Genomic DNA, 16,523 nt, shown 5'->3' on the forward strand with positions numbered 1-16,523 from the left:
CCAAGAACTGAGTGCCTGTGTCCATGAGGAGCGAAAGGCCAGTGACACAATTGCATCTCCATTTTATGCAATTAATTCACTTGAGACTCAAAACTGACTCTTCTGTGCATCTCGCTCCCATCCCCACTGTTTATGTATTTTGTTCTGAGTCTTGCAAATGGAAAATATGTGAGCAACCACTTTCTCTCCTGAGAAAGCTGCTTTGTCACCCAACCAGAGCATTGGGCTCCCGCTACTCTCTGACACCATCAGTCTCGCATTTGTTCACCTGCAGGGATGAACCTCAGTGAGAGTGACTGAGAAGATGGGGTTTGATGGCTCAGAAACTGTTCTAGAAAGTGAGAGCTGTGAACCCTTGAGCTCTGAAGTACCTGAACCCCAGAGCAGGCAAGGGCTGCAGCATGTAAGCTGCTGCACAGTGGCTCGTGCTGTTATGCTGTGGAGTGAACTGCACAAGCGCACAAGGCCACGTAATGGCCAGCTCACACGTCCGAATGCAGTTTAGCATAACTTCTCACCTATTCCTTTGTCATAACCCTGCTCTTTGTCTGAGTGTAGTATTTTAAGCACCTAAGGGGCATCGTGCTCCAAGTCAGCAAGCTGATTTAACTGAGGCACAGGGGTGGTGGATGGCTTCAAGAAGCATGGCAGACTATTCACAAAATGGACAATTAATCTTAGTTAAGCCCCTGTGAGTTACGTCTTCCTGACAGAATAGTATTCAAGCAGATTCAGACATCTTTCTTAAATGGGGTAGCAGTATAGTCCCTTCATATTTTGATAAACTTCAGAGAGCACTCAGGATTCACAGGAATTAAAATAAATTACTTTTACCATGCCCCCTCCCAGTTCTGAGAAATACTCTCATTAATTGAAATAAATTCCTGAAAATGTATCCTATATAGGACAATCCTTAGTTTAAAAATGTAGAAAAACAGACAAAATTTGCATATTGGTAGCTATATTTTAAACCAAAAAAATCTTCACATAATAAATACATCTTATGCACATTAACTTCAAATTTACTTCAGAAAGCTATTTACAATATAAATAATTATAAATGGGAACACTTTGCAAGATATTGTTGACATAGCTAAATTGTGTTTCCTACATTACATTCCAAAGGAAAACTTCAAATTACAGATGTTATGCTACAATGTCACTAGACCCTATACATTGCAAGGCATGGTATTTGAAATGCTGGCAATCTGTGCCTTTTTTTTTTCCATAAATAGAACCCATTGGTTTAAAGCAAACATGAAATGCTTCATTATGTCTCAAGTGCTTTCTTTGCTAGATTAGTATATTTTATGCATTGAAATATTTACCTTGGGGAAAAAGTTGCAGTGCCTTAAAAGTACTTTTCTTAATAGACTTTATTTCCTTAGAAATGTAAAGGTGCCAATTTTTTATAATGTGTGAGCAAGATTATTTCTTGCATTTCTAAACTTCCCACTGTATTGGTAGCTGAAAAGAAAAAAATGCATGCAGTCCAAATTGCAACAAATAAAAATATTTAAAAATTGTATTTGTAATCCTAGAACAATAGGAAATCTTGAGAACTCCATGTGAGAGGGGAGTTAAATAGTGAATACAACCAGCCAAAAAGCTTTGTTTCTTCCTGTATTTGATCTTTCCTTTCATATACAGCTTCATAGATGGAGTCATAAATTACCTCATTTCAGAAAAGGATGTATTCCTAGCGACTTCGAGCCAGATTTATGCACAGAACTCTTGTATACATAAGATAAATGCCACAGTGAAGTTTAACTTCACATCTTTTTTTTTTTTTTTTTTTTTCCCATTAATAAATGCTCTAAGGAAATGTGAAATGGAGTCACACTCGTCCTCTCACCGTTCTGAACAGAAGACTGTTTAATTTTTTGGTCTTCAGAATAACAGCTAAACCCTCAGCTACACCTCTAGCAGGCTTTACTAACACCAAACTGAAGGGTTACAGAAAAAAACTGTGATTTTTTTGTTTAGTTTTGTTTTTTCTGGTGTTGGTTTTGAGGGGTTTTTTGCTTCTCAGTGCATGCAGCTGAAATATTTAACCGTCAATACTAACTGCAAATAAAATAAAATAGGCTGTCCTCCACACTATGGAAGTATCCGGAGCTAATCCAGTATACCTACAGGAAAGCATGTTCATCCACCGTTGTTCCTAAGAACAAAGCCTGTATTGCCTTTAGACCCTTAGGTGTTTTAAGTAAACTTGCAACTCATGGAAAGCCCAGAGCCTGAACCCATTTGCTGCCAGACGTGAACTATAGCCACCTTAAAATAGACATAGCTAGGTCTAATCCTGGAACTGTGTGCTATAATCCCCATTATATACAGCTTTGTATGCAGAAGGTCTGAAACCAATGCGTATGCCACAGCTTTGTTCCTTGATTGAAAGGTTAACTGACCTTTGCAACAGCCAGTCCGATTTTCTGGGGTGGCTGTGCCTTTTCCAGAAATACTATGAGACCTTTTCTTTTTTTCCGACTCGCTCAGGATGTTCACATAAATGAACATATGGTGGTTAACACACTTAGGGACATTAATGAATAAATGCTGCATGTCCAGAGATAAAAATGAGATTCAGATAAAAGTGATTAAAAGAGTTTAAAAGAGCAGAATTTCACTGTGTAACCTGTGGCAGTATTGCGGACACATCAACAAAAGCCATTTAAAGCTTAAGAAATACTTCTGGGGATCTTCAGTGCAGAGAGATGCCCTCATTTTTTCAAAGTGTATATTAGTAACTACTATTATAGAAACACAGCCATTACAGCTATTATTTTCCATAGTTTCCATACTCACATCTTGAGATTTTAAAAAAAAAAAAATTACAAACAGACCACAAACCTATTGCCAGTTCACAAGAAGTCAGCTTTTTTGCCCTTACACATATTAAGTAGTACCTTACTCCACAAATATTCCCATTTGAGTCAATGGGACAAATTGCTGAGTAAGGTTCTTCTTCTAATTTAAGAATTGCTTGGCAAATTTGTCCAAAATTACAAAATCCATGCCCCTGGGGTGCAATTTTGTGTAAAGAAGAGAGGGGATTTTTTGCTTCTTTAAACAGAAGAGTTATACCAAAATCATAATGCACCATCCACTGATATCAATAAGAAATGGTTTGAAAGAACTGTGGTCACTCTGTATTTGGAGTAGCTACAAAATATTATTTTGGTGTTAATAGCAGAACAGAGAATTATGTTAGAGAAATGATGCAACACAGCAATTTATATTGTTTCTGTTCCAAAACACATCCTGTATACCTTATTTAAAGTGATAACCTTTAGCTAATGTGAAATATTTGAAAGGTATTTGGTACAAATGCCTTGAATTTTTTAATTTTGCAAAATATCTCATCTCATCTGATTTAGAAAAGGAAGAAACAAACAAACAAAGATGACAATATCCTTGAAGGATACTAGATGAAAATTTGAATTAAATAAATATGTAATGGAAAAAATAAGCTTTATACCATATTGAAAAGTACATGTAATAGGAGCTGCAGTGATATTATATGCTATAATTAAGATTGCAAACTTGCTTTCATGTAGCATGTAGCATGCAGAGCCTATGTTTACAACATTCAATGCTTTCTGTCAATTAAGAAGAAATTCCTGGCTATCTAACGGAGCAGGATGGCAAATTAGCTGACAAAAGGCATCTATCTCTGGCAGACTGTACTGAAATGCTAAGGAGCGCCAGTTGCTGGAACCCCATGAGTGGAGCAAACATCAGCCTTTGCTGGTAGCACAACGTGGCTGCATGTACAGACCTCTCTGGTGATATATTCCATTCATTACAGTGCATTTTGCTGCATTTGTCATTGTAGTGGACTGGAACTATTGAAAATAGGACAAATAACTACATTTTGGGAAGCTGGATTTTGGGATGACAGTAAATAAGATTGGGGAATTTTTATTGCATAGCACACTGGCTTTTTTCCTAGGTGAAATCATAAAGAGTATAAGCATCTTCTATTGTGCCTGTTTGTTTCATAAGTCTTCTATTTTTCAAAAGTGCCTGTCAGAATGCAAATATAACGGTGCCCAAACTGCAGTTTCCTGACTACTTGTGGCCATTAGACCATAGCCAGGGAACTGCAGCTGGTCTGCAGAACTCTATTGCCTTCTAATTAAAAGCTTGATAACAAGAGCGCTTGGTGACCCCAAGAAACTTGGGTGCTGACAAAACCCCATTCATCCAAACAGTTTAGGAAACTCTTCCGTAATACAAAATAATATTGACACTTAGACTTATTTTTTATATGTACTAGGAGGGATAATATGATACCATGTACCTCTACTCTAATTCGCTTTGCAAATTGTGTTTTAATACTGTACAATGAGACTCCAAATACAAGTTTATTCATATTATTCATAGGAATAAGTGAAATAAATATGTATCCAGAACTAGATTTATCAAAAATATTTTCTCATTCCTATGCTTTAGGAATATATACAATTGTTGGGCTGAAAGAAGTCCATTTTGGTCCATTCCTTCCTCTGAGTTAACAGTTGTCAATGTTTTTCTTTCCCTCAATTATTTGCCTTGGTTTTATCTTAAAAACAAACAAACAAACAAAAATCTCTAGCTGCTTCTCTTTACGACCTTTGTAATTCATTTGGCAGTTAGTCAAATAAACTTCTTGCCAAATCATTTTGTTCTCATTTTGCCTTGGCTAACATTCAATGCCCTGTCTCTCATTTCTGCCGCTAGTTCGAATCGTTTTAGACCATTATTTATCTCTCCCCTGTGCAGAGCTTGGTGCACACCAGTGACATTCCCCCTTACTCTTTTCCCTTACAAAGATGACAGACCCAGTTTATTTAAAGTTTTTATTAGATCTTTCAGTCTCTTTATCTTTTGCTGAGCTCTGCTCCACCTTTTCTATTATGAGCTTTAGATAATAAAGACCAGACTGTGTTGCTCTTCCTTGTGTTCAACGTACATTTCACCAGGAGTGATCACACTGCAGTCAACAGAGATTGCTTATGGAGTAAGGTACTACTCAATTCAAGATTCACAATCTGCCTTGGAGTGATCAGGACTATACACAATATTCCAAGTTCAGAGAGGTAATTTCCTCTGCTTTCAAGTACATCTCTACTTACGTGGCCTATAATGTTATTATTTAGCTTTTGCTTCTGATTAGTTTTATTTGAAAATAGATATTTTTAACCCACCCATAGCATGCTGCTTTATATTTAGTCACATTGATGACTCAGTCCCATATGTCAAGCTTAATGTTACAAATGAAGCTAGACTTAGCGTTAATCTCAAGTTCCCTTACCTCCACATCGGTATAATGGGGGTAGATGGGGGGGGTGGTCCTGCTCCCTTTGCAGTCAACTTTGAGACTTCAGGTAAATGCCATACAAAGAAGGACAGGTCCAGCAATTGTGCCTGCAAATGCCCTATTTTACTTTTTTTTTTAACATGTGTTTTTTATTTACTCTTTTCCAATCAATTAGTGTGTCTCTGTTCATGAGATTATTAAAAATTGCAAAAAAGTTTCTCTGCCTCTTTTGATGTCTTCTATAACTCTAGGACAGGCCTTGATAATATCAGCATTCTTAATACAACTTAATTTCTTGGAATCCTGATTTCCCTCTGTATTTTTTATGTACATATGACTGATCTCGATATGCCTAATATGTTCTGATATTCATTAAATTTTCTGCTGCAAGCAAGAAAAGAATGCATATCCCTTTTTCAAAGTCATATCTATTATTTTACTGTATGTCAGAGTAGTTACAACTTTCTATACTTTCTTAATTTACTCCAAAACTTTATCAGAAGTAGGACAAACCACCATGCAGTTTTTGTCTATTCTTGCATCTCATATTTTTACACTTATGCAATTACCTTTGTATTTTACAGCAAAATTTCTATGATTCTATTGAGTTCCTTCTGTGTTTCAAATTAATTCTTAATTATTCAGCCACTTAGAACTGCTTTTCCTTATTTTATAATTATTACAAAACAGCATGCATAGCCATAATGATAAATGTGTTTATCCTGGACCACTCCTCATTCCAGCTTATTCTCCCTGTTTCTCCAGACAATTTTCTTCTGTTTCACTCCACTATCCACCTTGCGCGACCTTTCAAAAATATGAGGACAATCTCCCATGTCTACATCAAGACAACCAAGCCCTACGTATTTCTCCAAACTACACTGAGAAAGGCCCTCTTTCTTTTAAATACAGTAGAAGTAAATATTTGATCGTACTAATCATAAAGATACTGCTCATTTGACTCCTTTCAAATCAAGTGTATGTAAATAGCTATGCATGTGAGTACACAAGGAAATAACAATTCTGAGGAGTTCTCTCTTCTTTCTCCCCTTTTAGATTTTGTATTGGTTAGCCATGGATGTTCTATACCATGGAGCAGCATAACACACTTGGCCATTAGGGAATAAACAGATCACCAGAAGTACACATTTTGATGTGTATTTCAAAGGAACACATTCCAACTTTCTGCGTAAAAAGACTGCATAGCAGTTTTGTTGGCTGGGACCTGTGGGGCACACGCAGTTCAGAAGGTCTGCCCTTGGCAGCGTTTCCAAACAACCACCTCTTACGCAATGTGCATAAATCGCTTTGCTAGCCTGCCTCAAGCTTTCCCTGCCTAGACCTCTTCCATCCTTCTCACCTTGCATGCACCAACTTTGAGTTTAGCTCCACTCACTCTAACCCTGCATGCCAGTGCATTTTTATTTTTCAAAAGTAATGTGTGTTAACTAACTTATCCCACCAAACCTCAGGTTATTCTTTCTAGTGCACTGTGGTATATCAAATGCTGGTAACAACAAGGGCATGAAAACATATAATATCTTCCAATTAGATCTCAAAGGTTATTTTTTAAAGCACAAAAGTTTTTAGAAAAAAGTGTCAGCTTCCATTGGTTATTATAACGGATGTCCCCTTGTGTCCTTGTGCTGGATCTTGCTGCATCCTTAAGTGAGAAGTCACATCAAAGTGTGATCCATTACAGCCTAGTGAATAGTTTCTAATGGTTTCAGTGTCATATAGATGCTCCAGCGCATATCCAGTTAATGTGTAAGCATGCTTATCAAAGTACTGCCTATGGGAGCTGTAATAATTTGGGGAGGCTGCTGGGTGGTCCCCTGGGGTTTGATGAGGGGACATGTCTGAATGCAGGTAGTCTTTAGCTAGTACCAAGCTAGATTTTGATATTCGGTCAGAACTGGGGCTGCTTATCCTAGACAGTGTCGTGGGGCTGTTGTCATAGTCATTTTCATGCGGGCTCATAATCTTCCCATCTCGTTGCTGGATGTGTTCACAGGGAGGAGTGTTGGCAACCGTCGGGACGCGGCAGACATCCCCTGCCAACTGCTGCTGAGGGTAGTTTGCAAAACAGATAGCGTGCTTCTTCCCTGTGCCATTAATGGATACCAGTGGATCAGGGGTCGTTTTCCGCATCTGTAGTCTGTTTTCTTCCTCTTTAATCATTTGCTGGGTGGCTCTTATTAGAGTTTCAATTTTGCTGGGCTCATGCGGACTGCTCTGATATTGCTCAGGACGGTATCGGTCACCTGATTCACTGGCAGAGCCAGGATCAGGTGAGCTAACGACACTGTCCTCATCCCAGTGTCCTCTCCCTAGAAAAGAGAGAAAGGGGACAAGCACTGAGGTTGAAGGAAACAAGCAATCTTAAAGAACAAGTACGCTGAACCTTACTTTACAGACAGAAAACCAAGACAGAGGCAAGTGAGTCGTAACAAAGTCACCAAAAATGACCACGATAGACACCTTGCTTTTCAGTAACAACCTCTAGTTTCCAGTGCTCCCACATGGAAGAAGTAACACAGCTGAAAATATACAGAGAAGAGATCTAAGCACCTCAACACAGACATCCAGTGTAAGCTGAGATGCTCTGGGGTAACCAAGCATCTGCACAGGCCCAGCAGATATGGCACCAACTCTATAGGAGCTCAGTGTCTTCTGGAGCAGCTAGAGGCCAGGCAGGGAACCTTAGGGCATGTCAAAGTGCCCTTGACACCGATGTTCAGGCCCTTGACCCCTCACTGCCTCTTTGCATCAACAAAGTCTGAGTGAATCGGGCCCGTGGTAAAAACAAAAATCTCAAGGAATTACAAGCGTACATGACTCCAGCGCATCTTCTCAGCCCTTCCCAGGAGCTAAAACATAGAGAAAGAAAGCATTGTGGAACGGTTTGTGGCCCCGTGGTAACTTTATGCAGGTTACATAACAATAAATAAACAGAAGTAATGAAGCAGTTATTCTTCTTTGGAAGCATAAGAACCCATAGCTGTTAGACAAGGTTACTGGGAAAAAATGTGATATTATATCCCAATGCACAAATATTTGCTGTATAAAACTTTTAGAATGGGAAAATATAACTATTCTTACCTCTCTCTAAAAAATAAGGCCCATAGACATACCAGAGAAGGTGTTCAGCTTGCACGTAGCTGAAAGGACAGCATCAGACCTGTCAGTCCTCACTAGGAAGAAAGTGAGTGACTCCCACATCTGAACAGCCAACTAAGACCACACTATAATAAAGGGCTTAATAATGGATTTCCTGAGATACGTGCCTGCAGGAGGGCATGTGTTGGACTTGCACAAATTACTTAATGATGCCTTTGCCTCAGCACATACAAAGTCTTCTTTGGGGATGAGGCCTGTTGGGTTGGTTGACAGGACTCCCCAAAGAAAACTCATTTTCAGACTAGCAGGAATAGTTCCCACTGCTTTGTGTTGGGTCAAGGCATGCGGATCTGTTTGGGCGGCAGACCACTACCACTGTGTTGCAGAGTTCATGACAAAATCAGTGATGGGCTTTTATAATAAACATATCCTGCCCTTTGTAGGTGGAAGTACTGCACTGTGGATTATCACACGAGCATAATTTTATCCTTCACATCCTCTTAAGGTCTGGGCCCAAAATGCCAGGATCTGGAGGCAGCAGGGAACTCCAGCTGCCAGACCATGCGGTATGTCAGGCATACCATGACATGCTGAGAAGCTGGTCAGCCACGGCTCTAAACCACGTGGTGTTTGTTTCACTGCACAGACCATACCTACAGTGCCCCAAGATCTCCTGAGGGTGACCAGAAATGCATGGGCTCATACACAATATCCAGGGCCTGCCATACTGGTCAGGTCATTGTCATTACTGTAAGGTGACTCTGAGTCAGCAGTACCAGAAGATGCATTAAAATGACAGAAAAGGAAGAAGTTTTCTGCCCAAAGAAACTGCTCTGACAGCAATGTTCACATAGCATTGTCAAAAACAATTTCAACTGAGAAAAGCCAAGGTTTGAAATTGCCTAAATCCAAATGAAAATGGCACACTTGCAAGGGAAATGTTCCCTCTCCTCAACTGAGACCAACATGTCAGGTTTTACCCCCAAAGCTACATGCAGACTGAAGGCCCACTGAAATATGTAAGACTTGATACAATAAAGAAAATAATTGCGGCAAAACCAAGGAACAAACTAAAATAAAGTTATATTATCCATTTGCATTGATTATCCTTGGTAAAAGTATGGAATAAATATTTAACACTTTTGCATTTGTACCTCTGTATGATATTTCTATATTACTATCTTTCTATGCTCAGTAAGAACTACCATGCACAAAACTTGCCAGCAAAATTATCATATTCTGCTCAATTGTCTTTTTTGGAGAAGAAAAAGCTAGAGAAACACAAGTATGACAGACGTACAGAACAGACACAAGGAAGGAGGTGTGTTTTCACAGGAAAAGTGGAGAACAGTACTTATCGGCAAAATTTAGGTGTCCTTTTCTTTCCTCATGTTTCCTCTGACTGTATTTCCTAGAACTTGATATTTAATAATTTTTCTAATCTCAACCTAATTTTCCTCAGATTGGAGTAAAATAGTACAGGGGGTTTTTATTTCCAAAGCCTCATTCTGCAAGTCAGTGGAATGGTACTAATGCAATTAGCTTTTATGAGTTCTTCAAATACAACCTATGTTTTGACAGATTATTTTAGTAGAAAAGCAAGTTTTTTACTGCTGCATCTATCCTTACACCTTAAACTCTGATCTTTGGGTCAGCCGTAGTCTTTCAGCTCTCAGCCTACCCTTTAAATGCGAGGACCTTTGGATTTTCTAAACCCAAGATCAGCCTTTCATTTTGAATTTTTTATCAGCTTCAGCCTCTGAAGATGTGCTAATGCACTGAGGTTGCAACCTGCCAGACACCAAGCAAGGCTTTAGGCTTGGTCTCGAAAGGACGGAGAGACTCAAATTGACTCAAAATTATATCTAGGGATAAATATCTGAAACCAAAAGCAAATGTTAATTTGAATTGCCAATTTTAAATAAAAGTAAACAGCAAAACTTATAGAATCTAATAATCAGTGCAGAGAAAAGAAGTCATTTGGAGAACAATTTCTCCAAAGACTTAAAGGTGTTTTAATATCTAGCTTGGGATTAGTTCTAACTAATTTTGTGCTAAATATATTCTATCAAAAGTAGTTCGATATTAAGTCAAATAAATAACACATTTCTATCAAGTGTATAAATTTGTTCATATTTTTTAAGATCATCCTTAAGATCTCACCAGTCAGATATTCCCACCTTAATTTCACAGACTAAAAAATATACAACAAATTATATTTTGCTGCACATAAACCAGACTGTCAAACTCAAACTGAACTGTAAGTATTCCTCATCTCCATAGATGTGATCTCTGAGACAAGGACATGCATCAAGAGTCTCTCTCATTTTCTGCGTCTCACATAAATAGCTGCATGTTTATGTCATGTTGGTTTATCTGAGATGGTGCCGCTTCTGCAAATCCTTGTTATGTCTTACCATGAATCCTGTGCACTGAAGTTATGTGGGGCATACTGTTTTCGTATGCTTCTCTGCTCTCAGGGGACGCCTTAGTCAGGGGCAATGCCGAACGAGAACCCCACCAACTCTCCCTTCCCGGCTGCGGCGTGCCAAGGAAATACCGGCCAGCTTCACATCTGCCTCCTTCACAGGCCTGAGTATGGAAATGTCTGTCATCGGTCAGCCTCGAGTGGTCAAGTGCAAAACCATAGCAGAGAGCACTGCGGTCCGAGTACTGTCTGTAGGCACAGGAGACATCGTGGTGCTGGGAGCTCGGTCTGTCCGCCGGCTCCAGTAGCTGGGGAGAAGCCGTGTCGGTCAGAGGGCTCCCGCCCCACTGGCTCTCGTGGTCAGACTCGGATCTCTCGGTGTGAAATCCAGAATACTGCAAAACAGGAGAAGCAGCGGGAAATTACTACGCCTGGGTGAAATCTGCAAGTAACTGCACTGAAAAGACAGAGTATGCATGTGATAGGGTGGGGTTTGTGAGCGTGCCCACACATCTGCCCCTTCTGATTGGACACCTAGGCCTTTCCTGTGCAGCACTTTGTAATGAGCTCACAGATGACAGGACAGATCACATGAAAGTCTAAAACATTGCATGTCGACCCTTAATAGCCATCTCCTTTATGATGTGTAATATTAGGCACAGTGACATCAACATTGCAATTCTCTTTTTTTTTTTTTCTTTATGTCCAGGTTTTCCTTATTATTTTGAAAGCTAGTGCTTGTGCTCAGCAATGGTCCCCAGTGCTCTTCGGCAAAACACTTTCAAAAGGGACTGAAATAACACCGCTCCTGGAGCACTCTCGCGTGTCAAATTGAAACTGAATGAGTTTGTAAGTTCTTTTTCTAAGGGTTCCCTTTCTTTTCCACATATTTTGTTTGCTGTTGGATTTCTTTTCTTACCTGGAGTGGTATCTTGGAACTTCTTTCCTCCTATTAGTAGGGAAAAGAAAACCTCCTGCAGAACCTGGGACTACCAACACTACTCCGAAGTGAGGCAGATTGGTAGGAAGCTAAAAATCACAGCTCTCTTGCCATGTGGGAACAAGGAAATTTCAGAAACTATTTGCCAGAAAAGGCAACCTCTAGCCAAAGGAGGCAGAGAGGGCATTTTGGCACCCTCACTTAAGCAGGGCCCTCCCAACACTGAAGCTGTGGTTAGCAGGCAGTTGGAAAAGCAGACAGAATAGGAGCATGGGCATTTGTTCAGAAAGAAGTAAGGGTTAAGTTAAATGTCACGGATTTCTAGATATTCATAATGAATGTTCCAAACTTTCAGATACTTTTTGGGAAAGAAAAAAAAAAAGAATGCTTATTAAACCTCCTGGGATTTAGCTATCTCATTTTTAAATATTTTTATTTATTGGAACTGTCAAACTTCATGGAACATCTTTAAATCAATTTCACCCATGATTATGGATTGGGCTGAGACCAAATCTGTGCATGCTCACCTCTTCACTACTGCACACTCGTATCACAAATCAATGTATTACAACATGAAACCCTGGAATTCTCCCATTCCATCACTCACCTTCCAGATGCCCACTCTGCCTTTCCTTTTAACAGGCATTAGGCCTCTCTCCTGAAAACATAAGCTTACCTTCCTTTTCATTAGATTGAGTTGCTATGAAACTCCTCATTATCAGGCAGGATCAAGGTTTTATGCACTTACCAATCGAAAGTACTGAACAGATGTTTGGCTTACAGAAACTTAAACCATCTGTGCAACATCAGTAGTGGAACTACTTCAGTTTTGACATTTAATTGGTTATTTCTTCAATAGTCCGGTTTATATTTGTGAATACTGTTTGTTAACACAATAGGTTATTTAAAGGAAAGAAAGAAAGGGTCATGGCTTTGAAGAGCTCGATTATATTTTGTTATTAGTTGTCAGAAGAATACCCATAGGCAAAAAGCCTACCAGTAGATGTGGAGGAGGTCAGCAAGTTAGTACCACCATATTTATCACAAGGTTTTGGAGATGAAAGGATAAATCTGATTTTGCACGGAGGTGAAAGAGCTACAGAGCCACAAGGGTTCTTTTAAATGCCAGTAACTCAGCATAAGTGAACTAGAAACTTTATTCAGCCATCGCAGTTATGTGACCAACTGGAACATCTCACTCTTCTTATCCTTTCAGATCTAATGTCTTCAAACTGCTTAGTCACAAAGATATCTTCATAAATACTGAATGAATTATTATAACCTTTTTGACAAAAATAAACAGATAAAATTAAGTATCCAATGAAAAAATTAGAAATTAACAAGATTTTTACTATTAAATATTAGTTAAAATGGAAATTCACAAAAGGAAAACTACTTTGGTATCTGTTCTTAATTTTAGAATTGTTCTTAGTGCTCTTCTTGGATTTGACTTTTATAATTTAAAAAGTTAAGCTAAAATATAAGATAATATAAGCATAAAAGTATAAAAAAGTTAAAAGTTCCTTTATTTTCTTATTAAAAACAAAAGTCATAGTATGTATTTCTGTTATGAGGAGGACAAAGAAAAATTAGTTTCTAATAATACTATAACAGAATGTCAATTTGGGACAATTTATGATGATAATAAATGCGAGAGATTCTTTCAAACTGAAGAGTCTTAATTTCATTTAATAGATATTCTTCTATTAGTTCTGTGTTTCTAAGGACACTTCATGGTCTAGCATAACTTTCCTTGAAGGGAATTTCTCCATTTAACTGAAAACTTGCTCAATATTTTTTTGTCTTGAACCTAACCACAAAGGATTCAATTGCACAGGCCTTTGTGCACTTTTCTTAAAGAAAGGGAAACCATTTTAAAGGGTACATGTTCAGTATATCAGAAATGCACCATGAAATGTCATATAACCATGTAGTCAAGACCAACAATACTTCATGTATATTCTTTGTACTTGATGTAAATGATGATTATTTGAGATCTGACCCGTAGCAGCTGCTAGGCCACGAACAGAATTAAATTAACACAGTGAATTGCTTCTGGCCTACATTGTCTACCAAGGTTTGATATGACTGCTTATTCTTAAGGTCCAACATAAGCAGACATAGGCCAAAAATATGTCTAATTCCCTTTAAAGTTAATCACATCTCTGTTTGGCATCGTCAGGCTGCCTCTACCGCTGCAGTTCTACCACTGCCTCTTCTGGGAATCTGATGTTGACAGGTGGAGACTCCAAATACAGGCATGTGTGACATGTTGACGGGGGAAGAAATGAAAGGATGATCAAAGATACTGCTTTGCTGAAATGGGAGTGGAAACACTATCTCTAAAGTCAGAATTAGGCTCCCATATGTCAAGTGATGAAAGACCGTAGAAAACGGAATCAGATTTAATGAAAATTATGGCCAATTAAAATTAGTGATTTTTTTTTTTCCAGTCCCAGTCCTGCCTCACCAGAACTGTTTTCCTTTCCACTGATTTTGCCTTCTGACTCCTATCAGGCAGAATTTATTATTTGGGGGGGTGGTGGAGTGGGTGTTTGACAAAGTTTAACCAGCAGACAGAAGTTAAACATGATAAAGAACTTCAGACAGGCAACATCTGAAATCCCTTCAGGTGATTTCTGAATTGTCTTCTGGCATAAACAACAATAATAAATTAATTAAATGTTCCTCCAGCTGGTTTCTGGAAACTGAATTGCCACCTCCAGATACTAGAAATGTCTTCCAGACTGCTAATCCAGTGTACCAGCACAGTGAAAGCACATCAGCGGGATTAACACTGACATAGAAAGGGGCTATGCTATTTTCACTCCAAGAAAAACTTCAGGAGGGCTGAAGGGGCAAGGAAACAGGAAAATATAAATTCCCTGTATAAGAAAAGCTTGTTATGAGAGCCCATAGAAGTGTATTAAGCCAGGAGACAATTTAATATTTCTCGAGTGATTTTCTTTTGCCTGACCTTCCATTCCTACAGGTGTCTCACTGGCCTGAGCACTCATTCTGTCATACGCAGCAGCAGCAGCCTGCTCCACACACCATGCCAGATGTTCAAACAATAGATGTTACAGATATCTAATTTTCTGGCAGTCTACTTAGGTTTTTATCATTATAAACATTAAATATATGGCAAAACCCTCTCAGAGTCCTTTTTTCCATGAAAAACTTTCACTACATCAGCATTAGCAGCTTTCCTCTTGATTTGTGTCTTAACCATAAGAAAAAACATCACAGATGCGGGCTGCATTGTACTAAGAACATATGCATGCTTTTAAATCACTTTTATCTTACTTTTTACTAATGTAATCCTGAAATGTAAAATATGTTCTTTTTGCATTCACTATTATAGGCAGAACAGATGGTGAAAGGCTTAGATTAAAGTAATACAGCATGTCCATTAAAATAACCCCCACTGCTGGTGACTCTTCACCAGATCAGAAGTTATGTTTACTATAAAAAGAGGGGTTTGCTTTGCTTTTCAATACACTAGAAGTTGCCAAAGCTTCAGGCTACAGGAAGGAAAAAAACCCCAAAACCCAACAAAACACCAACAAAAAAAGGCTGATGAGAATTCAGCCTGATTCTGTTATCTTTACCCCTTTGGGTGATACGCCCAAATAGCGGTGGATTGCAGAATTAATCTGGATTATCTGTTTAAAGGAGCTATAAAATCAATTTACCTCCAAAATCAGGTGTATTAATATACATCTACTACAGAAGGCTCTTCCAAAAATTGATGCATGCTGTAACACGCATCAAAGCCTCCATCCAACAGCTCTTGGGTACATCCTTACCTGTACGCGTACGTTCATTTTTCTTTATCTAAGAACTAAGATGAGATATGAAGCAATGAACGTTTATCCAGATCTGACCATAAAACATTTCCATTAGAGGCAGACAACGGACAATTTTAAATATTTTCTTTAAACAATCATCATTAATGGGAGATTAAACTCCAAAGCAGTTGTTCAGATGATCACAAGTAAAATGTTTTTCCAATCTTGTTGCTATTTCCTGTGTACAGAATAAATGAGGTCCAGGGCTATCTTTTGGGAACACAAAATAAATGAGGTCCAGGGCTAGATTCTGGGAGCCCCTCACAATGATTATTATTATGGAGGAAGACTACAAGCATCTTTTAACCAACTCACAGTTTCCTTTTTTTTGCAAATCTCTATCAAGTCTTCGTCTCTCCTGCTTTTTCACCTCCTCTTTCAGCTCCCCACCTCTCTGGTGGGACAGGACTAGAAGAGCACTGTTCAAAGTGTCTGGGCAAATCCTACAGCTGTGTCACGAATTTTGGGTTGCTCTCCTCTCTGCTTGTCCTTTCCCTGCCTGGGGCTGGTTTCACAGAAGGCACTACCCCACTGTATTAACATTAGTCAGTGTTAATCAGATGCTGACCAATGCCTCCAATTTAATGAACTCAGTTTTTACTTAAAGAGTCTACAAGTGCCATATGACGCTGTCTGCTTTTGCATAAGATTTGAGGGGAAAAAAAAAATAATGCTGTCTTAGGTGACCAAAACATTGACCTTTTGCCCTAGTAGTAAACATTCAGCTGAAATTTATTAACATGGTTTTCATACGGTTCCCGTCTCATGGAGCTATCCTAGGGGTACACAGCTGGCAAGGGAGAAGATTCTCAGTTGTCACCTAATAAAGCGTATGATTCTCTTTTCTCTTCAAGAGTGAAGCAAAATAAAAGGTAAGGG

At 38.8% G+C, this 16,523-nt stretch overlaps 1 protein-coding gene across 1 annotated transcript in view; it reads right to left on the reverse strand.

Annotated features, from left to right (window-relative positions):
* Positions 1-987: 987 nt before the first annotated feature.
* The window catches only part of SIM1 (SIM bHLH transcription factor 1), a 55,517-nt gene continuing 39,981 nt past the window's right edge, over positions 988-16,523 (reverse strand). Inside the window, exons 11-12 of the mRNA XM_054822435.1 lie at positions 10,843-11,248; positions 988-7,635 (exon numbers count right to left, since the gene is read on the reverse strand). Coding sequence (XP_054678410.1) covers positions 6,905-7,635; positions 10,843-11,248 — 1,137 coding nt within the window. The 3' untranslated portion in view covers positions 988-6,904. The remainder of the gene's footprint in view (positions 7,636-10,842; positions 11,249-16,523) is intronic.

Source organism: Grus americana, chromosome 3 (assembly GCF_028858705.1).
Source record: "Grus americana isolate bGruAme1 chromosome 3, bGruAme1.mat, whole genome shotgun sequence".
Classification (NCBI taxonomy): Eukaryota; Metazoa; Chordata; class Aves; order Gruiformes; family Gruidae; genus Grus; species Grus americana.